Source organism: Amblyomma maculatum, chromosome 4 (assembly GCF_055883805.1).
Source record: "Amblyomma maculatum isolate TAMU_Amacu chromosome 4, ASM5588380v1, whole genome shotgun sequence".
NCBI classification, from domain to species: domain Eukaryota; kingdom Metazoa; phylum Arthropoda; class Arachnida; order Ixodida; family Ixodidae; genus Amblyomma; species Amblyomma maculatum.
The window spans coordinates 31,176,053-31,201,363 of record NC_139347.1 but is presented as its reverse complement, the minus strand read 5'-3'; the positions used below and the strand labels follow the sequence as shown (position 1 = coordinate 31,201,363).

The 25,311-nt window shown below is 42.4% G+C and overlaps 2 protein-coding genes across 4 annotated transcripts; one reads left to right on the top strand and one right to left on the bottom strand.

The window, feature by feature from the left end:
• Positions 1-1,059: 1,059 nt before the first annotated feature.
• On the bottom strand, positions 1,060-9,279 carry LOC146190587 (UDP-GalNAc:beta-1,3-N-acetylgalactosaminyltransferase 2-like). Its single transcript, XM_084600977.1, has 4 exons — positions 8,535-9,279; positions 7,659-7,955; positions 3,376-3,633; positions 1,060-1,434 (listed from the first exon to the last, which is right to left on the bottom strand). The coding sequence occupies exons 1-4, from the start codon at positions 9,086-9,088 to the stop codon at positions 1,143-1,145; spliced, it is 1,401 nt and encodes a 466-aa protein (XP_084457103.1). The 5' UTR covers positions 9,089-9,279; the 3' UTR covers positions 1,060-1,142.
• Positions 9,280-9,433: 154 nt separating this feature from the next.
• On the top strand, positions 9,434-21,560 carry ND-39 (NADH:ubiquinone oxidoreductase subunit 39). 3 transcript variants are annotated; one of them, XM_084600975.1, is made up of 10 exons: positions 9,434-9,480; positions 10,362-10,568; positions 11,645-11,742; positions 13,394-13,485; positions 15,064-15,226; positions 16,454-16,562; positions 19,418-19,562; positions 20,042-20,152; positions 20,769-20,838; positions 21,306-21,560. In XM_084600975.1, the coding sequence occupies exons 1-10, from the start codon at positions 9,441-9,443 to the stop codon at positions 21,483-21,485; spliced, it is 1,215 nt and encodes a 404-aa protein (XP_084457101.1). In that variant the 5' UTR covers positions 9,434-9,440; the 3' UTR covers positions 21,486-21,560. The 3 variants fall into 3 exon arrangements, with proteins under 3 accessions (XP_084457101.1, XP_084457102.1, XP_084457100.1); XM_084600976.1 differs by lacking the exon at positions 9,434-9,480 and adding an exon at positions 9,544-9,564; XM_084600974.1 differs by lacking the exon at positions 9,434-9,480 and adding an exon at positions 9,698-9,851.
• Positions 21,561-25,311: the final 3,751 nt, after the last annotated feature.

The window sequence follows — 25,311 nt, the reverse complement described above, 5'->3', positions numbered from 1 at the left end:
ATTGGTAGTGTTTGGCTGTCGAAGCACACCAATTATTTAGGGGTGCAAAGCCACAATGCATTTCAGTGTTTTGCTGAATGGAATGATTAATTTGTCAAACATGGAGTAAAATTTCAGCTTATTTGGTTTGACATTTCTTCTAAACTGTTACACTCCTCAAATTACCGGACATTAAAGGTAAATATGCATACACAGTGAGCTGATGGCTGTTTATCGGCAGTCACTATAAGCAGTAGTGTGCAAAATAAATTTGCATATATTAGTGCATGTGTGTTTCTACAAAGAAATTAATTCAATGCACAGAAAGGAATAGCCTTTCAAAAGAGCCTTAATACATTCTCTCCTTTTCCCTGGGTTTCTTCAACATATCTCTTTCCTCTCTGCACTACCTCATGGAATTTAATATGCATTCCCTCAAAGCATTATCTGGGCTGGCCAGTCTTTTTGTGTGCAATATGATAGAAGAGTGCATTTGCAAGTTCTGTCAAGAAAGAAATGGGAAAGAAGCACTTAACCAGAGCACTGGCCAAATGGCCTGAGCATTTGTCTTGCATGTGGAAGGTATGGGGTACCGTGTTTTCTAATCTGTGCGAGCTTTCCCCTGACCCACTGCCTGTATGGAGTGAAATGCTTCAGGAAAACTGGGTCTTTGACCCTACTTTGTGTAGGCAAAAACATATTCAAAATGGTGCACGCTAAGCTGCCCTTGTGTCATTAAATTATTAATTAAAGGAAGTTCATAAACATTGGAAGCATCGGAAGCATTTTGAGAGTGGCAACGAGCTGTGGAAGTGCACAAATTGTGCATAAAATAGATGCTGGGACTGTATCTTCCAACACACTGCAAATGCCAACAGGGCGCAGAAGCTCTGAATGCAAGTGCCCAGTATCTGAAGCACACTTCATAGTCCTATTAAAAGAGCAGAACAAAGCCTTTCTACCTTCTCTTTTGCACCGACGCCAAAGTTCAATTCATTATATACGTTTTTTGTTGGAAGCTACAAAAGGAATGCAAGACACCCACACTCAACTTTATTTGAGGGCCCATTCAATCCAGGAGAAAGCAAAATGAGTTCAAATTTATTTATCACAGTTTTCGTTGCCTCATAGATCTTTAGGCAGTGAAAATAAAAGAAGGAAGCTCAGCAAAGCTTCTTGTGCTTCTTGAATGTCGCCCACACGTCCCTTACTTCATTAGGTGAAAGCTGGGCTCTGTTGTACGGACGGCTCACCCCGTCTGGGCAGCTGTAACTGCACGACCAGTTCCGAGGCTCGTCGATCAGCTTTGGTGAGAGTGCTGCCAACCAAATGCCCATTGAGACATCTTCCCCTTGGTAGCTGTGCAGGTAGTTCTTGTTCCGGGCTAGCCAGAGAACTATGTCTCTCGACAGAGCATATGCAGAACCACAGGCAAAGGCAGGGTACACGGGCGCTCTGTAAGGCAATGCAGAACGGGGCAGGATGCAAAATATGTCGCAAATGCATATACCAAAGGACTAGAAGGAGGGGTTAGAAGTGTGGTGTTTTAAAAATGAAAGGGAACATTATTTATTTTCCTTTTAGGTTGCAGTCAAAATGAAACAGAGCAGAGGAAAAATGGCTACTGCTGCTGAGGATTTGTAGAGTCTGAAAATATAATGCTGCCATGAGAAAAGCAGCAGCAATGTTTATTCAGCCACAGCACCAATGAATGAATGTTCTCCTGCTTTCAGCTTACCAAAACAGTACAGTGCATAGTAGAGGTCGATGCTGCTACCACACACCAGCCCTATTCATTATGTAGATGGCGTGTGAGTCTGTGTGTGTGTGTTTGTGGTGCTCCATAGGTGCAACTATGGTCGTGGTTGTTCATTGTGGATATTCATGCATGTGCCTATACAATCTAGCTTCGAGTGTGTTGCCAAACACTACTCATGGCTACGGTGACAGATATAGAATTCCTTATTGAATGCCGCAGAAAATGCAGTCAAAGCTAGCAGCAGTAACTGGCTGATGCTACACACTACTTGGCTGCCAAAAGCGGCACATGCCAAATGTAAGACCCTTGACAAGCACAAATGATTTCAATTCTTAATCCTCAGTATTCCATTTCTAATGAACGTGTAAAGGATGAAGGGCTTTTCTTGCAAATAACAATCCCACTATCTTTCCAATCTATGAAAACCTGTCTAATTGGTGCAGAAGCAATGGCTTTGGCCGTTGGAGCTAAGAAGGCAAATACGTTTAACAGTTTTTTTTGCTCTCGCGACTTCAGACAATATTTCATGTCATGTACAACTTCCTTTCTAATACCACAATGACTGTTTCATGAAGTTATACTGTCTCCGGGCTGATAAGGAGTAAAGTCAATTATTACGAAGAACCACTGCAGAATGATGCAGTCATGTAAAAAAAAAACATTAAAGCACGTTGTACTGATTCAGGAGAACAAAATTCACCTGTGTGAAACATGAAAATGCCTGTATGATGAAAAAGTCGACAACACATCTAGACAGCTGCACTACAAGCCTGTTTGTCTGAACTATGTGAACTGCCATGAAAAGCCAAGTGGCCCAGGAAACAATAATAAAATTGTTCTACAATAACAGAATGAAGTTAATTTCAGAATATTCTTTTAAACAGCAAAAATATGTTTGGATTACGATTTATGAAGCTACAATTTATGACCCTGTACTGTAACCAGCCGCTTCTGTCACCATCACCACCAATAGTTACAATGGGCCATAATCCTAGTCCGGTTACCCCGCTGTACCCCGCCGGGCTGGCGCAGTGGTTATGGCGCTCGACTACTGTTCCCAAGGATGTGGGATCGAATTCCGGCCTCCACGGCCGCTTTTCAATGGAGGCGAAAAGCAAGGCGCCTGTGTGCTGTGCGATGTCAGTGCACGTTAAAGAACCCCAGGTGGTCAAAATTTCCGGAGTCCTTCACTACAGCGTGTCACATAGCCTGAGTCGCTTTGGGACGTTAAACCCCACAAACCAAACCGGTTACCCCGCTGTGGTGGTGCAGTGGTTAAGGAAGTTAAGGAAGTGGTTAAGGAAGCGGGATTAAATCCCGGCTGCGGCAGCTGCTTTTCGATGGATGCAAAAAAGCAAGCACCTGTGTGCTGTGCAATGTCAGTGCAACAACAAAGAACGCCAAGTGGTCTCTCATAGCCTGAGTCGCTTTGGGACGTTAAATCCAACAAACCAAACAAAACTAATCCTAGTCCAGGTATGCACAGAAGTAGCCGAGGAAAAGTAGTCACCTGCATTCGGATATAATGCAAAAAAAAAAGTGTTCACGCCCATTTAAGTGGTTGACCACAGCATCACAGCACTTCTTGAGTTGTACCCAGTTGTACCTATGCTGAAAGAACATGCACATGTTTTTACCTGTATGAGCTTTCTCCCCACTTTCCATAGCGAATCACAGGCCAATTTTCCCTGAAGGTGCTCCACCAAATGTCTTGGCGTTTGCCTTTTGGTACGCTGTCCCGCAAGCCTTCCAAGTCGACAAGGGTGTCATCATCTGCCTTCACTAAGTAGTCGAACTCAATAGAGTGTTGAAGCAGGAAGTCGAAGAAATTCAGCAGCTTGCGTGGCAGGTTGCGGTACACATCAACAACAGGCACCACAGCAATGTCTCGGTACCTGCGATGATCAGATTACCAAGATGCAAGAAATATCCCTGCTTGCTCTGGCAACTTGTCCAGCCTTAATGGTTCGATTTAACTGCAATGAGCAGTGCCAGTTTTTCTGTAAACTTTGGGGTCATATTATATTGAACAGCTGATATTGATATTAATACAGAAAGGAAATGATTAGTGCTATATTAACATCAGCATATTTTCTCAGCTCGTTTCATCATCCAGTAAAATATTTGAAAGCTAAATATTTCGACAGGTTTGCCTGTCTGGTTGGGTTGATAACTAAGTGAAATTTAAAAATTCTCCAACCATAACTTTTTTCTTTTACAGAAATCCGACGTTCCGGAGCCGGCTCGGCTCCTTCTTCAGGAGTGCATGACGCAGGGCTTGGTGCAAGAGGGGAGGGGGGGACTGTGACTTATGTTTTAACCCCCCCCCCCTCCTTCTCATTTCTTTCACACCCATCTCACTGATTCCTTCCCCCCCTCCTCACCTCTCCGTTCCTTTACTTATAGCTGCACCCAGCTCTGCGTCATGCACCCTTGAAGAAGGACCCAAGCCGGCTCTGAAACATCGGGTTTCTGTAAAATAAAAAAGTGATGGCTGAAGAATTTTTAAGTTTCACTTAGTAAATCTTTCACTGGCTATTCAGAAAGTGCATGAACAAAGAAAAAAGTTGATAGAACTGTATCAGTTCACAGATTACAATCTGCCTACTACTTATGTACTTATCTTGCCTGATACTTATGACTGCTATGATACGCTGGCTGTAGCCATAAGTCAAGTCCCTTTACTGTATTCTACAAAGTTAGATAAAAAGCAATACCTACGAACTCTTTGCATCATCATTGTAGTAAAGTAGAACCCCTCTATAGTAAAGTCACTGGGACTGGCAAAATATTTACTATATCAGGGGCTTTACTATATCACTGGTTGGTGATGACGTAGTCCGGAAGATGCTGTCTGGTAATTAAATGCCTACTTACTGAATATGTCTTGTTTCTTAACGAAAAAAAAAAAAAATATTTTCCATCTCTCATCATCTCTCCATGCCATTTTTTTTTTGTTTACATATTGTGGAAGTAGGTACCTTTTAAACATGAGGAAAACGTGGTTACAAATACAACTGAGTTTGATTTTACGTGAAAACCAAAGCCTTACATGGCCATGGAGTCATTTTCCGCTTTTTATATATTTTAAAAGGCAATAGATTAGAAATGCGCGCAGCAGTAAACCGCACACGCCATGCCTCCAGTTCTTGCCATGGCTGCCACGTGCTGCACAGCGCTGGAAATGTTCGGCCGTTTCTTCCATTCCCTATTTTTCGCTGTACTTCTACTCTCTTTTACTTTCTGAATGGACCGCGCTGCCTTCTTTCCGTGTTTGTAGACGGCTTTACTTTTCCCCCCTCCTACGTGCTGCATGCTTTTCCTCACGGCTCCAAGGCCTACGTAAAGTTGGCTTCTCTTGAGTGCTGCTGAGTCTGGTGATAAAGCCATTTGAAGAAAACACTGTTTCTTTTTCCTTTTTTTTTTTTTTTTTTTAAGAGAAAACTGCCTCGCGATTCTAGATAGCGCGCGTGCGGCGATGTTAATTCGTGGGAAGTCGTCGCTGCAGCCAGACGCACTTTACTATAGCCGTTTTTTACCAAAAATGTATTTACTATAAAGGGGGAAAATTTTATGTACAGTCTTCTATAGAAGATGAACTGAGATTTTAGTTTCACTTTACTATACCCGAGTTTACTATAGCGGGGTTCTACTTGGTGATCAGGAGCATGTTGACAAACTTCAAGTTTATCTAATCCACTTATTGCCACCTGTTCCAACCTGCACAGCAGAACCCATGCATTGTCCGCCTAATATCATGACGTCATATGCAAAATCACCTGTGATGCAGTAAGTTAATAATTTACATAGATTGCATGTGGCATCACAGGCACCATCTCTGGGTACAGAGGCTGGCTTCCACAGTGTATGTGAAAACTGGTTGGCCATAAGCAGATTACCAAAATGCAAAAGTTCTTGCTGTGCTTTTTCTGATTACAAAAATGGCAGCCACTGTGATACCGTTTCAATTTTTCAAGTCATTAAACCAGAAGGATTAACACTGTTGATTTCCTATTTTGACATTTCCAGTTTTTACAAATTAAAGAAACAGGATTCTAATTAGTACACCATATTGAGCTATAGTTAGTTTATACTCATCTTAAAGTTCTAGCACAAGAAAGATTAGAGGTGCATTGCCTTTCTTTTCTCTGATATCTCTGCTACACTAAAACTAGGATACTGAAGCCTCTTGCTGTGATCAAATATCACTTATTATACACAGGGGTACGTGAACACTCAAAATTTCGAATACAAATAGAATATAAATACAAAAGATGGCTAATATTATACCAAATACCCCTTTGCTAATCAAAAGTTTTTAGCAAAAGATAAATAGCAAGATGCTCTATTGCTTTGTTCTTTAGTATAGCACATGGTCATTGCAACTGAAAAAAAAACAAAAACAATCCTAGTCTAACTCAGTACTATGCAAAAGGAAATATAATGTGCATATAAATTAGTAATGTTTGATTACTATAACAGTGTGCAATCTGTACTGTTTATTTGCAATACTGCTAGCCCTAAGGTAGGAGCCGTGGCAGGGTGGGAATGTCAACAGTGAACATCAAAATAGCAAAAACAATAATAAAATAATGTCCAAAAGGATAAAATACATGAAACCGTAGACACATGAATGGGATTAAAACAAAAAAAAAGTGACTGTAAATGACAATGACTAAATTTGACACACTATGTTCAATGAACGCCTGAAATTGCTAGATGTCTTCCACCTCAAACCATGCACTATCGAGGCCATTCTATCCTACAACCGTACGAGGGAAGAACGAATACTTAAAGGCATTATTTTTCGTTTGAAAAGGAAGCAAAGTAAAAGGATTTCTGCATCTCGTAGCATAACCAGAAGAAAGTTGTCGTGTAAATGAGTAGCAACAAAATTAAATTCATGAATAACACATAAGTGGCAACTGGACGTAACATGACGGATAGTCAAGATTCATTAATGTGAGCTTCAAGGGGTCAGAAGAAATGCCAGAATTATCCGAAGGTCGAATTAATAAAGCCTTTAGCAAAGCGCATACTGTATCATATCATGAAAGGCGGCACTTAAGTGCCTCCCAAATTTAATTTTTTTTTTGCACTTATAAGAGGTTGTGAATTTAACCAAGTCGATTTGAGATATTCCAACATTTACCTGCACAATTGCAGACATGTTAGAAAACAAAAAGGATGTTAAGAACAATGAATGAACTTTTGAAAAAACAAAAAAACGAAACAGTAATATTATTGCGCTGTTTTGAAGTTTTGAATGCTACCTACTGAAGTGGGTGCAATATTAGTGGGGAGGTTGTGCATGTGTCTATATAGCACCAACTTGTCTGATGATGGTCTGTTGGTTATTGTAGCAGCAAATTGAATGGCCTTGTGGTAGAGCATCCGCCTCGCATTTGGGAGGTACCGGGTTCGATCCCTGGTGCCGCCGGTTACCCACCGGTTTTTCAATCGGTACAAGCTTTCCCCCGGCCTGGTGCTCGGCTCTTCTGGGGTGTTGCTTGGGAAAAAGGGCCACATAATGGGCTTTTGCTGCGCGAGGCGGGCTTATTGTTGTCCGATGGCAGGTTTGAAGTGTGCACCAAATGACAAACCCCTTCTAATTGAACGGACGCAGAAAACTAGAGACGAGTAAAGTTGCCTTGGTGCCGCTGCTGCTTTTGCACTGTTAGACTCTGCCAGATGCAAGTAAAAATGCCCCCTTTTGTATAAACAGAGAATGAACTACAGATGCACGACAGCACTCCACGATCAGAATGCATAAACACCACCACATTCTTGGTCCAAATCATCAATAAAACTTGAAATTGAATCGCAGTTGCATGTGGCATGAGCTGCAACTCTGGGTTTCAATACTCTTTGTGAAAATGCTATTCATGAAGCACATCATCACTGAAATGTTAGAAGTTACCTTCGAACCTCGGCATCCAGTTTTCGTTGCTCTTCCTCCACAAACTCATCCCAGACAGCCTGGCGCATCTCTGAATCATCAATGTGATCCAGGAGACTGGGCAGCGAGTCCGAGATGACAAAGTGAACGCCCACGCCAGACACTGCACCAGGCTTCCATACCATGCTGTTCTTGTCTTCATGGTCCACATAAAGCCTCTCATAAGTGAGCAGGTTAGAGCCATTGTTCCAGGTTAAGGGTGCTGAGCACGTCTCACTCACAATTTCACCAGAGAGACTCACTATTCCTTCAAAATACCTGTAAAATATAAACCATATAACGATCATAAAATACAGCTGCCTTGACATTGATTTCCATCAGTATTGCAACCACTGAAGGTGCTATAAATTATGAAATACTTTCTTTCTGTTGTGGTTAAATATACCAAACAATCCCCAGCGTTTGGCAGAACACTAGGACATGTTTGGTTGCTACCATTGCCACTTGTCTACCTCAAAGAGGAAATCGCAAATGGCAGGTATTGTCATCCATAGTATTTGCACTGGCTAGCACAGCTGTCCTGCTCCACGACGCTCTTTAAACTACTGGCGCCTTGAAATTTTTAGGAAAAGTGACTGATACTTTACTTCGCCAAGGAGGTAAGTGGTTAGTCTTGAGGTGAAAAACATGGACAATTAAATGTATACTTGAAATATAGGGCCGCTTAGCATTATTTACACAAAAGCTGTTAGAGATCACACTAGAATAAACAGAAAACGACGATGACTGCCAGTGTAAGAAACAGAAAGAATTGAATAACATTTTGCAACGAGTCACTCATAGTAAGTTTTCTTTTTCCACACCATTAACCATAAACACGTAGTACTTCGACCATACCTATTCAAGATAACCCGGTCAATGTTGCGGTAGTAGTAGCCACCGTACTCATATCCCGTCTCACTGCTGATGACAGCCTTGCGGAGAATCTCCCTTGTGTGCGCGTCAATCAAGGAGACGGTGACACCTGTGCTGCCGCTCATAATGTCCTTGAGCACTCCAAGCCGCGACACGGAGATTGGATGATGCACCTCGAAACTGAAACCCGTGTACAGCGAGCGCTTGCGCGGAAAGCAGTTGCGCGTCTTCGCTGTGGTCGCGTAGAACTCCAGGTTCTCGTTTATCTCCGTGATGTTCGGCTCCCACCGCTCGCAGACATATGGGTCCACGCGATCATCGGGAGGCACCCGACAAGCGTCGCGACCGACGATGAAGTAGGACTTGACGCGCGACGCGCCGCTGAGCCATGTCTCACGTGCAGCAGCACGGCGATCGAAGTTCTCCCGAGCAGAGAGTACGCCGACGAGAAGTATGGTGCGCCGAGTGTAGTAGTAATACAGCAGCGCCTGGATGAGTATGGCTAAACATACCCAGCCGACGGTGCGCGGATTCATGGGGATCGCCCGATTGCGGCATACCTTTAAGGCACAGCAAACCGTGTGCAGGTTATCCCCACAGATTTACGTCGTGGACGACACTTGAAGACGCATGCTTGCATGATTCAGGCTCTGTGCTTTTCCTTTGAACTCCCCATTCGGGGCGAGCTGGACAGCTGTTTAAAAATTCGTTTACGAGGCGGCCGCCATTGTACGTAACTGGACCGCATTATTAAAGACTATAGTAGAATTTGAGTTAAAACTATTTGATACAGCAGCATGTTAATATTAATTTATTTTATTATTTTTTATAACATTTGAAATTTGTATAATTGTAATTACTCAAATATTAGGTTCGCAACATAAAGACATGGCGGCTCTGAGGATCTGTCTGCTAACAAGATTCCCAAGTAATAATTTCGACACACACACACTATTATTTTGCTATTGATTACAGCCGCGTTCATTTCTTTAGCTAGCCGTCACCGTTTTGTGTAAGCATGGACTAAACAATATTTTTCAAGTTTACAAATACTTTAATGTAGTGTCCTCCTCAGTGCCAGCACTGTGCCTCAGTATTGGAACCACCACTTGGACGAAGTGTTGTGCTAGCAAACCTGCAAACTTAGTGCACATTGGAATATGAAAAATTTTTTGCTTTGTCACAAAAGTTATTCAATTAAGTTATGCTCTTTCTATGATCTTTATTATGCGGCATCTAATACATGTCCGGACTATTGGAAGGGCCGCGGTCTGGGACGACCTTTTAGAGGACACCATGGTACGATAGCTAACTTTCGCTTTGACAGTTTGAATTTGCCTTGTCTCTATAATTATCAAGGCTACTCGTCTGTTCAAAAAAAAAAAAAAAGAAAGGCAGGCAATCACTTGAGTACCCGATATCGTCGCACGCTTGAGAAGCCGTGGCAACATGTATGTGCTCCGAACGTATCACAGAAGCGCTCAAACACGGACTTTATGGCAGTTTGTTGACTTCTCATGTTGTATTTCTTGAATGTTTATAATGATTCCGTATGCTCAACCTTGCTGCTGGGCTCTCGAACGTATGAGGCGTTCTAGATGGGCGCAGCCTGTGAATTGCCATTAACTCTTCCTTTTTACACATACTCACATTTTGCTTAACACTCGCAGCATCCATCAAAAAGGTAACCTCAGTTGGTTAAACGGATCTGCCTTTGCATGGTACACCATGTCTTATTACCCAGCTTTGCTGCGTGCTCTGTCTCCATAGACAAATTACAAAACTGATTCACTACATGTGTGCTTGCAGAGTCTGGGCAAGGTGCGATCGCTGGCACCTCGACCGTGCAGCAACGACAATGCTCAAGCCAGCCTTCCGGCAAACCATTGGGTGGATCAGGCATGGACCTGGCATCCCTAAAAAGGGGCACTGGCGGAAGGAGCTCCTTTAATGGCGTTGTGTGCACTGTTTTTGGAGCAAGTGGCTGTCTCGGTCGGTTTTTGGTCAACAAGCTAGGTGAGCCTATTGTATTTCATTTTATTTGTGCCCTTCGAGCGCCTTGTCATTACAAATTGTTCAGTGGTGACAGTCCTCAATGCTTTGACAACAAAGTATAGAAGGGAAAAAGAAAAAGAAAAAATAACTTATACATTAGCTATCGTTCATGGGTGTGACCAGGGTGTAGTCTAGTAGATACTGAATACACTACGCTGTCAGAATATGGTACAGGCGCTCCATTAAAGATATACCACTCGTGCTGAATATGTCATGGCTAAAATTATTCATGCTGCACTAAGTCGGGCTAAAGTGCCCACTATAAGGTTCTCACATGTGCATCCAAATGTTGCTTAGCAGCATGTGTTCAATGCTTACATGCATTTGCAGCAATGACTTTTCAGTTCAATTTTAATAAATTCAATTAATTCCATGCCACCAAGTAACTTACTCTCATACCACAGCTGTTTGTATGCTGCTCAACTTTCATGCACATGCTTGTTATCTGATAACTCAATTATCATGTTTCTGTGCCAGTTTTTCGTGTTTCTTTTTTTTTTTTTTTAATTTTTAATAGTTGCAGTGCCTATGCTTGTGGGAAGCTTTCTGTGGTCAGCAGCCAAGGGGATAGAACTGAAGTGCAAGTGTCTTTCCATGGCAGAGTATTGTGATGAATATGATGGTGATGAGGCGAATAAGTTTACACAAAAGGATCTACTTCTCTATCATGCTCAGCAAGTGAACGAACCCTGGAAAAATCCCTCACAATTGTGGAAATAGGCAGGTGCGGCAGAGAAGTCAAGCCATGATATCAGTTTCCGAAAACCTGCTTCAATCTTTAACCGCCAGATGAAAGAAGAGAAAACTTGAGGAAAGAATGCTGTTCATGAGTATAATGAACTATCTATTTTTCATGACCACTGCATCACGCTGCTTTTCCAAGAGGGCAGTTAAGAAATATGTCACCCTTTCACCTTTGCATAGCAAATATGTGCTGCTTGTAGTAGTATAGCATGCAGGTATAGTTGTTAGGAATGGGTTGGAATACTCTTGGTGTAAATCGCGTGACTGTGCAATGCATGTTTTTTTTTTGGCAGGGAAGATCGGCACCCAGCTCATCTTGCCATCAAGGACAAATTTTTATTACATGCAAAGGCTGAAGCTTTGTGGTGACCTGGGCCAAGTCCTGCTTGTAGTGAGTTCCTGCCTCCATTTTTGCTGCTTTCTTTGCGGGATGAGTACACGGTGATATGCAGTGTTGGTACAACTTCATTAATGTTGCTACAAAGCAGAAAGTTTTGTCACTTGAAAGAACGATGCTAGGGGGCGCACTTGGCACTGCCACTTCTTTATTGCTGTGGCGTTTGAAAAGTAAATTAATTTTTTTTGTGTGTCTCATCTATGTTGAAAACAGAAATTTTCTAGCTTATGGAGATGACACTTTTTGATATAAGGCTTGTGTCGGGAAGCTAGGTATCGTTCACTGCTGTATATTTTTATGTGAGTATGATACTTAACATTTTGATTATGATAGCGTTTGGGTGTAATAACTTTCTGCCAGCATAGTTTTTACAAAATTTGTACCATTTTATTTATTTGAATACCTTAACAGCCCAATTGTGCATCACATAGCAGACGGGGGGGGGTAAGTGGGATTAATGTGAAAGCAATAAAATACATCAAATCAACAAATTAATTAGCAATACCGATTGCATTACAAATTCTAGATACCGATATCAGTTTGTGAATGCTTAGCCACAGGAGTTTGTAATATATGGTACCATAGGACTGGACGCCCTTTCATCAGGTGCCTGCTCGTTGTAAAGCGTATGTCCACACTGTCGTCATTATGTTTAGCTTGGATTTAATTTATAGCGTTCAACATATCCCAAAGTGGCTCAGGTTATGAGAGATGCAGTAGTAGAGGACTCCAGAAATTTCAACCATCTAGGGTTATTTTACGCGCGCTGACATCGCACAGCACACGGGCGCTTTGCTTTTCGCCTCTATTGAAAAGTGGCCACCGTGACCACGATTTGGTCCCGCATCCTTGGGTACAGCAGTTAAGCGCCCTAACCATTGCGCCACTTCGGTGGGGCAGCATCATCAAGGTACTGCATAGTGCAGAATGCACGGAGGAAAATAAACTCAGAAGAGAGCGTGATGTCATGCGACCACCGTTCGCAAGCCTGGTGCTCTCGCGATGTTGATCCTTTCCCCGTTTTTTGCCCTCCAAGTATGTCCTTAATGTTTTATCGTTGGAATATATTAGTGGTAGCGTCTGTACAGCATCTTCAGTGGCAAGCAGTTTTTCTTTTGGTGTCGGTATGCGTATGCACCTACACAGCGTTGATAGATATAGCTGCATGCCATCACGTGGTTTGATCACATGAGGGACAGATTTGTTCCTATTTACTTTTTTTTAATAGGCTTCAAGGTTATTGCTGGGTACGCCCTCCCGAGTTTCTTTACTTTTTGTTTTTTTCCTTCATGGCAGAATGCGAAACTTGCATGATGAAAGTTGGAGAGTGGTTGTAAATGCATCAAATAATGTTTGATATTGAATGCTAAGTGTGAAAGATTTAAAAAGGGCCAAAATGTTGCATGCACATAATGCATTACAAGAGCCATGGAAATTTTTGTGTACCATTCAGAAGGGTTGGTCATTAATGAGTGGTCAATGCAAGCAGGAAACGTGGTATTGAATTTTAGCTTCCTCAGACATTTCATAGAGATAGTGACTCCCTCATTTCTTTCTGTGCTCCTTAGTCATTCGTACTGAATTTTAGCTTCCTCAGACATTTCGTAGAGATAGTGACTCCTTCATTTCTTTCTGTGCTCCTTAGCCATTCGAACTCAAAGATGAATTGAGCATTGCCAAGGCCATGAAGTACTCCAACGTGGTCATCAACTTGATTGGGAAAGACACGGAAACAAGGTGTGTATGGGCATGTAAATAGCTTTCATTGGGCCAGGTCGACGAAATTGGTGTGCATTAGTGTGAAGCAACCGTTCTGCATGCACTTGAATATAGTAATGAACTGTGCCAGAGTTATTTGGAAATTTTCTTGTGCAAGTTTTATTTCTTCACACAAAATGAAAGATTAGTCATATTTTTTTGTTGTCCTGTCAGCCATGCAGTACAAAAAGCACATACACGAGTCAAGCCTGCGATTATCGTCTCTTGTAATGTTGCGCGTCCATATGCTAGTGGTAATTGGGGCCGGGAGAAATGATCAGATAGTTTTGAAGTCACTTACTGTCTCAAGAGTCTTTTCCAGCTCTTTTATTATGCCACGAGCCAGGCACTGTGATTGCTTGCATCTAGCTTCGTATCGGTGGTCACTCATTATTAGCAGTTCTTGACGAAGCACTGAACAAAACTGCACACATCTCAGGCATTTTCCTCATATCATGAAATAAATATTCCGACCGCAATCAGTGCACTGATGGTGCTATGGTGTCACGTGTGATAATTTAGACTTGAAGAAGGTTCATGGTAGTGCAGAAGATGTGGACTGACTAACTTTGGGAGCTGCTTCACAACTCACCAGTGTTGGTTGTGATTTTGCTATTGATCAGTACGAAGGAGCCTTTACTATGTGCTATACCTAAGGAAAAGAATGTATGCCAAAATGCTTTGATTACGCTGCTGACCTCCACACGGGCAGAAATAAAGACCAGCATATCCAAATTCCTGCCAACTTCGTTGTCTATGCTTTAAAGATGGTAACTGTCGTACAGCTGATGGTGAAGTGTGTTCACTCCAGTAGAAGACTTCAGGACAAAATGCTGGGGCCTGCACCGCGTTTCTGTACTCCACATCATATCAGTATTGTCCTTGCTAGATATTGTTGGTGAGCTCGCTGTCTTTTGTCTGAGCCATGTTGTGCTTTAAGGCTAGCGGTTAGTACTACTCTAGTGCTAAGGCAAAAATGTGAGCTCTAGTGGGTAGAGGGCTTCACATATTGACAAAAGATCTCCACCCTGTGGCGCCAGTCATGTCGTCTTCTAGATAGATCCATTCAGGCATTTCCTACACTTTTAGGCAAAAACAAAAAGGTGCAAATGGTATACGTTAACTAGCAGGTGTGGGGCCAGCCACAGCATTTCACTCAGCCATCAAATCCGGGGCAGTGGATCCGGGGCAGTGGCAGAAGGGCTGCCGATTCATCAAGGCATTTAGACTCTTATTTTATTTAATTAGGTGCGTGTGTTTTAGATTGTAGTATATTAGGCAATATTATTTGTTCTGTTTGTATTAATGATGTTGCCGGCCCTTGTATTGAATGGTGATTGTATTTTTCTTTCTTCCTTGCCTGGACTTATAACGTCTGCTGTATTGTGTAAATAAATAAATAAAAAGCTTTGATCACACTGGTTGTGGTAATATCAAGCAGACCTATACCGTCAAGCTGAAAACCCTGAATGTTTTTGGGGGTGGTTCCAAATATATGTGTGCACAAAATAACAGTTTTTCTTTTTAGACCTAATGATTAAACTATTCTTGGTGCAGCAATTATCCGTTCAGTGAAGTCCATGTCAAAGGTGCAGAGAGGATCGCCAGAATTGCAAGGGAGAGTGGCGTTCAAAAGTTGATCCACTTTTCTGCGTTGAATGCTACAGAAAATCCCAAGCCAATCATCAAATTTGGAGGGTCGAAGTTTTACGCCAGCAAGGTAATGAGCATTGTTGGATAAGCTGTTTGAATCAGCCATTTTGTATGGGTTTAGTGCCTTTTGTTTCTGATTAATCGAATGCGGTATTAATGCCTAAAGGAAATTTTAAAGAAGCTATCTGAAACTCTATTTCTGCCTGAAAAGAAATCATTATGAAAATATTGTTTGCTGTTGCTTAAAGCCGGATGCCCCACATAAAAACTTATCCTAGAGTGATATCTTCAGTCGGTTGTTTTTAGTTGCAATTCATTTCAAAATTTTTATTATCTCTGACATTACTTTGTGTTTGCAAATGTTATGCATGCAGAGGCAAGCAGATTTAGCATGCACATACATGTGCATAATAATATGTGTGATGAGGTAGTTGCCATGAATGAAGAAAAGCTGAAATACCGGATTGCGTGACCAAATTCCTTAGAGTAGCCTGCCACTGATATTAATACTGCATTTAGAAATAATAGTAAACAAGTAGAGTACTCTGTATCTTGCAGGAAAAGGAGTGCTGGAATTTACTTTGTCAAAAATGATTTGTGGCAAAACCTGGTTTGTACCTGACTTTTAATTTGGACAGCAGTGCTTGCTCTTTACCCCTGCAAAACTTGGGAAAAACTAAAACATGAAAGAAAAATTCTCTGTGCGTACTGAATTTCTGGCAGGAAGCGTACATTTGGATGCTCTCGACCAGAATAATTATGGTGCACCACAGTGCATAAATTGGTAACTATAGAGTACTTTTCTCCGACTGTCGATTCTTTTTTTTTTTATATAGCTGCAATGTTTGATCACTAACCAAGGCTGTAAGCTACATTGAAGTATGGCCATTGCTTTATGAGGCTGAGGTTTGAAGGTCAGCAAAAAGGCTAGAATTCAGGGTAATGGCGATTGTAGCACGAAGTAGAAGGTAGAAAGGCATGAAATTAGGAGACTGCAAGAATACAGCATGGATTAGAGATGAAGTATGTCTTTAAGAGTATTTTAATTGAAATTTTGAAGATTAACCTAATCAGAATACATTGTATCCTGGACTGGCAAATGGTAGTTTGTTAGAATGTCAGCACAGATAAATGCCGAGGGAAGGACAATGTAGTCGTGGGCAGCAGAGGGTTGGATGGAGTGGCAAGGCTGCAAAGTTGTAATGTGGCAGACGCATGATAGGATTGACTGTAACTAAACTTGCCTTTGCCTGATGTTGAGAGTCATGATGATCTTGGATGTTTTCTTGTGCAGTGGCTAGGAGAGCAGGTAGTCAGGGATGCATTTCCTGGAGCCATTATTTTCCGCCCTGCTGACATGTACTCCCATGAGGATCACTTCCTGAGGTACTATGTGACCAAGCGTGAGTGTCCTTTTTCTTAAACGCGGCTTGCTTGTCATTTGTCCATTTATTGTTAAAGCGACACAGAGGAGAAAGTGAAGTTGGCCTGTGTTGACCCTGTGTTCTGCATCCTGATGAACAATACAGCAGCACCCACATGCAGTTTGGCATGGTTCGGCATGCACTGGCAGGCTATTGTACATGATAGTACAATAGTATGCTGCACTAACTGTCTCAGTAGAAAGACAAAATGCCATATCACACACCCTTTTTACAGCGACAGCCATTATGGACGGGCACATTTCCCAGTAATTGTTTTTTTTTTGGGAAATGGACTGAAGTTGTTCAGGAGTGTAGTAAACTAGCTTTCAGTTATGCTGTGTGTGCATGCAATAGTTTGAAAATAACTTTTGTGAGAAATATTTTCATGTAGATATGCATCCTTGAGTTTAACATTCATTTTCATGGATACCGTGTAGGTAAAAAAAAAAAAAAAAGGGTCATTGCTTTATTGCACAGAAGGGAGCTTTGTGCACATACTTTTGTAAAATAAAATAATAATAAAAAGAAACATGCATTTGCTTCTTAATTATCGTATTAGAGATGACCTTGTCAGGGTTTTAAATGTAGTTACTCAGCAGCTATAACTATTTGCCTAAAATCGCAAAAAAATATTTGCAATACAAAAATTATCTGAGGGCCATTTTTGGTTCTCCATGCTTCAAATGGCGTGTCCTAAGAAACTGAAAGAAAAATTTTATTTTCTCATTGCCTTTTGCAATGTCCCCATTCGGGGACAGGGCGTCTCAATACAGAAAAAGTAATGTATGCTACGGCAGAAAGTGCGATAGTGTCCGCAAGATATCTGGCATAAAAGATGGTTAACAAATTATTGCTTGATTTCTTAATTAAATCAATCACTTCAGAGTATACTTATTGTGAAAAAGGTAAAAGCAATTGCTCTGAGCAGGCATGCACAAAAAGATGTGCACTTTTGGCAGCGAATCCGACACTTTACTGTGCATCCTTCATGGCGGCAGTGCTGTGAGTTCAGTATGTTGACATGCTCTGGCCAGTGGTTGTAGCCATCATACCTAAAGGTAGTTGTCAGTAGAAAAGTGGCCTAGTCTTCATCACAACAGGCTCTGGGTATTCACTATTTGCCCAACCGCGCTATTTTGAGGTGCTCTACTGCACGCGATTAGGCTGTTCGCAACATAAGTTTTGAAGGCCGTCATGTCCAAAATACTTTTCTGTGCAAGCTTATCAGCACTTGCGTCTCACAGGTACTCTATCCAGCTGTTGCACAGTGCAAAAGAAATAAAGTGAGAAGTTACCTTCACCGGCCACTTTCTGGTTTTTGACCTAAGAGGGTACAGTTAACATAGGGAAGTCAAGTTTGGCGCGTTTTGAAACATCCAAAACGGCGTTTTTATTGCCTTTTTTTTGCACAGTAGGCTGCCCAAAGTAAGAAAGTGACGGCGAACACTCAGAAAAGGGGTGTGCCGGCAGAGGCGGCTTTGAGGCGCCCTGTCCCCGAACAGGGACGCTAACATTCGGAAGTGCATGCAAGGCTGAATACGCTCATAACAAGGATGATAGCCATTATTTCACAGTCACGGGCCCTTTCTCTGATAAATAAATGCTAATATTTTAGTCTGTGCAGATTCTTAACAGTCCAAAATGACAAAAATAAGAAGCAATTACTCTTAGCTCCCTAGAATGTAGCCATGTCGATTTTTGCCGTGCTTTTCAGCCAGGATTTCTTTTGCTTCGCGTGGCCTAGTCTTCATCACAACAGGCTCTGGGTACTCACTATTTGCCCAACCGTGCTATTTTGAGGTGCTCTACTGCACGCGATTAGGTTGTTCGCAACATCAGTTTTGAAGGCCGGTCTCACAGGTACTCTATCCAGCTGTTGCACAGTGCAAAAGAAATAAAGTGAGAAGTTACCTTCACCGGCCACTTTCTGGTTTTTGACCTAAGAGGGTACAGTTAACATAGGGAAGTCAAGTTTGGCGCGTTTTGAAACATCCAAAATGGCGCTTTTATTGCCTTTTTTTTTGCACAGTAGGCTGCCCAAAGTAAGAAAGTGACGGCGAACACTCAGAAAAGGGGTGTGCCGGCAGAGGCGGCTTTGAGGCGCCCTGTCCCCGAACAGGGACGCTAACATCCGGAAGTGCATGCAAGGCTGAATACGCTCATAACAAGGATGATAGCCATTATTTCACAGTCACGGGCCCTTTCTCTGATAAATAAATGCTAATATTTTAGTCTGTGCAGATTCCTAACAGTCCAAAATGACAAAAATAAGAAGCAATTACTCTTAGCTCCGTAGGATGTAGCCATGTCGATTTTTGCCATGCTTTTCAGCCAGGATTTCTTTTGCTTCGCGCAAGATGGTGTCAGTTGTCCAATAAAGTGGCTCATGATGCGTGTTTTGAAACATTCAAAACAGCATTTTTCATTGCCTTTTTGCACAGCAGGCCACACAAAGCTCGCATCCCCATACAGGGACACGATGGCCGAAGAGGTTAAATTTCACCTCTGAAGTGTGCCTAGAAAGTTGCACATTTGTGACATCTTTTTTTGCACACAACATAATGAAATCAAAGTTTCAATACAGCCGAAACATAAGGTGCCCATGCACTGTACGATGTCGGTGCATGTTAAAGACCTTCAATTGGTCGAAATTGATCTGGAGCCCTCCACTAAGGCTTCCCCTCTCATAGCCAATTGCTTCAGGACATTAAACCCTACATGCATACTTTGCTAAAGAAGTTAGATTCACCGCAGCTGTACTAACTGAAGCTGATTGAGTTTCACTGGCAGTGAATTCTACGCGATTGGCGTTTTCTTTCTTTCCATGCCTGCAGTTCGCAGGAACTGGCTTTTCATGCCAGTCTGGAAGAGAGGTAACGGCATTGTCAAGCAGCCCGTCTACACAGCAGATGTTGCTGAAGGTGTTGTGAATGCCATCTTTGAGGAGGGCAACGAAGGTGAAATCTATCAAGCTGTTGGGTGAGTTTGGTGGGTTGGGTCCGTTACTGCCATGCTGTACAGACACCCGCCTTGCTGGTAGTTTTGCTCATGCTGCAGTGAGCGATAAGTGGTAGAGACAAAGAAACAATATTTATTAGCACCCATCAAAAATGACGGGGAAGAAGGCTGAGTTGAGTTACTGAGTTTACTTGTAATAATGGGATAGCAGTTGTTTGCTGCAGTGAACACTTCTCTCCTTTTGTGGTCACGGTACCAACTTTGTGGCTAAAACACAGTGGGCCAGCTAGCTATAAAACATATATGTGAGCACCCTTTTATGGAAACTACTACATCATGGAGGATTCTCAGCTTACCAGTTTATCAAAGTTCATAACCTTCAAGTGTATTCTGGCGGTACAATCAGCTTTTTTTCTCACTCTATTTTGCTTGTTTGGCGCATTCCTGTTTACTTCATGCACGTGCAGGAGTGGTGAAAAATGACCTCCATTCCCTTGCAGACCTCGCCGTTATGAACTGGGGGAGCTAATAGACTACATGTTCAGAGTGATGCGGCGAGAGAAGGAAGTTGGATACATTCGTTACGACATGCGCCTTGACCCATTTTTTCTGTAAGTAGCCGCTCGGAGTGCAGAATTTGTGTATGCACTGTGTTGTAGCAGATTTCTGCAAAATTAAACTATGTATAGGTACATTGATGGTCACTTCATTGACACAACAATTCTGCCTTGGATAAAGTACTTCTGCCCAGAACCATAAAGCAGAATTTGATTTTACTTCATATCTTTTTTAATGAACTTGTAATTACAAAAGGCTATGGACAAAGCGAAGCTTGCAATTTAATTTCACATTTTTTTTTTAAGGAAGTCAGTTCAAGCTCCTTGCTGCGTTGCTGATGGAAGCAGCTGAAAGCAGCACAAAGAATAACACTCTGGAGTTGATTAGTTAGTGAATCGTAAATATGCTAGAAAACAGTGACCGGGTCTCTTTCTTATCGTGTGTCCACGCTGTTTTTTCTGTTATGAAGCTGAGACGGTGTGTGTTGTTTTTGCATATGCACTCTTCTTTTTCTTTTCTTCACTCATTTTCCTAACTTTTGATGTGCTGCATTGACTCAGTGACTTGGCTGTGCCTCTTACCAGTGTTAAAATTTTTTACGTTTTCTGTGTGGTTCATCATTTTGTGCATTTTGCTAAGCTTCACTATGTTTCTTGCATTACTTTCCAGGATGCGTGTGCAGTTTCTCCAGATGATAGGGCTCAAGTATCCAATACTCTCATGGGAACGGCTGGAAAGGGTATGAGATGCATGTTGCCACATGTGCTAGTCTCTCGTTTTACTGAGTGATGACTGACAGCAACAAAATGTTAGTGTGCTGTGCTTCGCATGTCACTGTGCAGGCAGGTATATACATGAAAGTACTACTGGTATACATATGGGAAAGCCGCCGGTGCTTAAGCTCACTTGGTGGAACACTGAATTTTAATGTGAAGGGCTGCTTGGCATGGTGTCTAGTAGTATTGCATATACTTTTTTCTGCACTCATAACAGGTCAAATTTCATTATCAAAAAATGCAGTTCTGCCTTGCTTTTGGCATCGCTGATTGTTGTAAGTCTTCTGTATGTTCGCTTATCGAGCCTCTGGTCTTCTTTTATCTCAGTACTTTGTGCATGCGATGCATTTTAGCAGGGTGTGCAAAGTCTCCTGCTATAGTTATTGTTTTTACTCATACTTACTGACCTCCTGTTCTCCTGTTTTACTAGGAGCACACAACTGATGATGTGTACTACGAGTTACCGACATTGGAAGACCTCAAGGTCAAGCTTACTTATGTCGAAGACAGGTTCCCATTCGAACTGAAGTACTTCCGTGAGGCTGCCTATTTTGATCCCGACATTGCACAGTTTGAGAAGGTCAAGCCCCCACCAGTCCTTGTCGACTGAATTGAGCATTACTGACCGGGCTACCTCTGCTGTAGAATTAAGGCACTCGAATAAAATTTGCTGCTACGAAAAAGTCCCTGGTTGTGCATTTTGGTAGTGCTTTCATTGCAATGATCTTCTGTGAATGATGCGCAGAGAAAAACTGGCTTGCAGTCTGTGACAGTGGTCAAAATCTGTGACCCGAGTGCAGTACATCGTTGTCTTCTCCAGCCTAGAGTGTTTATTTGTTTTCATTAAAACTTCACACAGAGGCGGCACTAGGCACTCCATGTATAGGCACCCTAAACCTGCTAGGCGGCGCCACAATAAAGGCTGCATTCAGGGCCCGACGCGGCCAGTTCCTCGTCCCCATCATCACGGCTCCCTCCGCATTTCCGCAGGGATGTCACCTGCTAGCGATGTGCCGCCGATTGTAGAGGCTGGATTTGGAGCTGTTAACGGGGTTGAAAAATTCTTTCAAGGCGCAAACATCAGGAAAGGAATGAAGCTTTTTGAAGCAGGCCATGTACACGACATAAAGGAGATAATTTCGTGTGCCGCGATCCAAGTAACAGCCCAGTGTGGTAGATATATTTATCTGGTGGCTTTTTAGCATCCTGACTGTTACGCTGCTGGCTTTATGCGATATAACAACCAAACCGGATTACCGCTACATTCTTGCCACTTAATTTGATGCCTATGATAGCCTCCAGAACAACCACTTTCACTTTTGTAGGCTGAGAGGAAAATGCTTCTATCGTAGGATAGGTGCCCTCCTTCGTTCGATTTTGCATTTCCCATAAAATAGCTGCTGCATATATTGAATTTCGTCGAAGGCGCCCAATCCATGCCATTTTCGCTGCTGATGTAAACGTAAAAACAAATAAGCAGCACACTCTGCTACGTGCATGCAATAACAATCTGTGGCGCCTTTATCCAATATCATGGATATGCAGCATGCATGGCAGACGCCAAGAAACGTCCCTTTTGTGCATTTTATGACTTCAACAAGTGCCTACTTTTACAGCATGATGTGCATAAAAAAAAAAAAAAAAACACAACGAAGCTTAAACTTACTTTTTGTGATGAATCCAACGCTGCCGTCATTCAGTTTCCCAATTCCACATTGAGAAGCCGTAAGATTTTGGTTCCATCAGGCGAATTTATGTAAGTACTGCTGCAGCCTACAACACAGCAGTGTGTTCGGCTGTTTTTATGCAGCATTTGTGACCGAGAAAGAGGCGCAGAGCTTATTCGCGACGGCGCGCACAGCACGGCACAGCACTGTGGCCACCGCCGCCTGCTCTATCCCTCACGACAGGGACACGCTCGCTGCGGAGTTGGATGCGCAGGGTGCCTATATCGACTAACACTTAGTTTGGGAATAATGCTTGTTGCACTCTGAGTGTCAAAATGAAACTGGCCACAGGTCTGGTAAAGTTGTATGGTACAGTTCAGGTAACAAAACTTTGTGGTGGCCTGTGAGTGAAAGAAAGAGGTCAAGTTCATAGGGCAACAGTCTGGTATTCCTAGTGTGGTGAACAATGAGCACTCATTACGATAATTCTTACATATTTTTCTCCTCTTAAAATAAGCAATTCCTTAGCGCAAGTACTGCTCTTCTACTGCACACTTTCAGCAAGTATATACCAGATCATGTAGTTGATGCTGTGCATGAACTTTCCCTATCCTCGTTCCTATAACCTGTGTCTGGCTACTGAACAGTGTGAAGAACATGCACAAAGAAACCGAGGATTCTTTTACTCTGTTGATTTGCTTTTATTTGTTTACATGCCATAGCATTGCAGGTAAAAAAGTGAGATCACAACACTTTCGAGCGACACTGGCAGGTCAATCAACACTTGTGAGGAAAAATAATGCTCTAGCGACTACATAATTCAAGGACTGCAACTTGTCAAAAGAACACGTTGCTGATAATGTGACAAGACTGCAAGCCTGTGACTAACGAAGAGAACACAGTGAATAGAAATTAATTTACAAAATGCCCAAATGATCAAGGTAAGCAACTATCTGATAAATGCTTCCATCACCTGGTAACATCAGTATAGCTACACAACATTGTATATAATACTACTTGATAGGTAAATTATGAATAAGCTTAAAGAAACAGTGAAAACAAAAATGAAGTTAGCCTGTGTTGATAGCTATTGGACACTAACGACAAACAGGCTACCTCCACTGAAAACAGCTTTTATAAACTATACTCCCAGGCAACTTTGTCTAGCTCAATAGAGATGGCCAAGCAGGAAAAAGATGAAGACGGGCCTCTGTCCCTGTGCCATGGTGAGGAGTAGGTTGCACATTGTCCAGCATAGGTGTGAAGAGGGGAAGTTGAAGGAACAGTGCAGAGTCGCCAAGGCTGACATAGGCAACACCCGATGAGACAGGGACGAAAGCCCGTCACCTTCATTATCCTGCCTAGCCTTCGCTGCAGAGCGACAGAAAGCTGTACAGAAGTATTCCATCACAATGCCTGACCAAATGCTGCCATGCTAAGATGATGGACAGTAGTTTGGACTCTCCTATCCAAATTACTGGTTTGTTTATCAAGTATGTGCATTTCACATACAACAATGCACATACTTCCACACACAACACACCCACCAGTGTGCATTGAAGAAAGCCACACTGGTGGCAGCACCTATAGCCCCTGAACAAGGCACGTAAAACCTGCCATCGCACGCTATGGTGAAGCCTAACTGAAGGCGTATTCTTGAAGTACTTAATACTTCTTAAAGGATTATAGACACTTCATTTTTGAGTTCGTGTTTTATGTTCTGTAATGATGCGTAAGACACTACTGCACATGAATCGCCTTATGATATTTGCCTATGGCCACTAATAATTTATAATCGAATTTCTTTTCTCACCAAATTCGGTTTCGGTTTCAACAGTCAAGCGATAGCTGCGACGTCTAAGTCAAGTCTTGGTCACGTAAGGGATGAATAAAACAGCGATATAATCGTTTCCGTGTCGTTTTGCCAGAACACTGAAACCAGCCTGCCTCACGGACAGGAATTACAGAAGGTGAAAAGTCGGCAATTATATCGCTGTTTTTTTAATGCCGAGCGTGACCTAGACTTGATGGTGATATCACAGCCATCTCTCGGCTGCTGAAACCGAAATTGACACTAGCGAGAAAAGAAAATTCAATTAAAAATGATATAGTGTAGGACAGCAGCTGTTTCTGTGCCAGATTCGAGGTGAGTAGCCCCACCAGGTGGCGATGGCATACGCCACGCTCCCCCCTGGAGACAGGGGTGAAGGCATCGTCATCACGCCCCTACGTTGCCATGGAGACGCTAGGAACACTACATAAGAACTAAGATATGTTTCTCACGAGCCCAGTGTGGTGTAGTCGGTTAACATGCTCTGCTGGTGATTGGAGGAGTAGGAATTCGATTCTCTGCAGAGAATTTCTTTTTCTTAAAGGCTAGACAGAACTTTGTCAATATCCTGCAGAATCACATAGACACATTGTACGGACAAATCTCGCCCACGCGAGATGTTCACCATGAGCTAAGTAAGGCTTTCGCCTTATGCCTTAGTGCAGACTGTAGCACTTCTAAAATGAAGCAAGTAAACCGCACCACAAAATGCAGTTTGAAAAAAAGAAAAGGCCTTTGTTAATTGCCACTTTTACAAAACAATGATAGCGATCCAGTGGTTTAGGCAGTAGGTACATCTAGAACTGTTTCTGTCAGTAAAGCAGTACTTGTACATGGCATATGTATCCCTGTCCTAGCGGTTGTGAGTGCCGTATCACATGACAGAAATGCAGAAGTCTGCACAGGGGACAGAGTTGCGTTAATTGGCTACATCATGC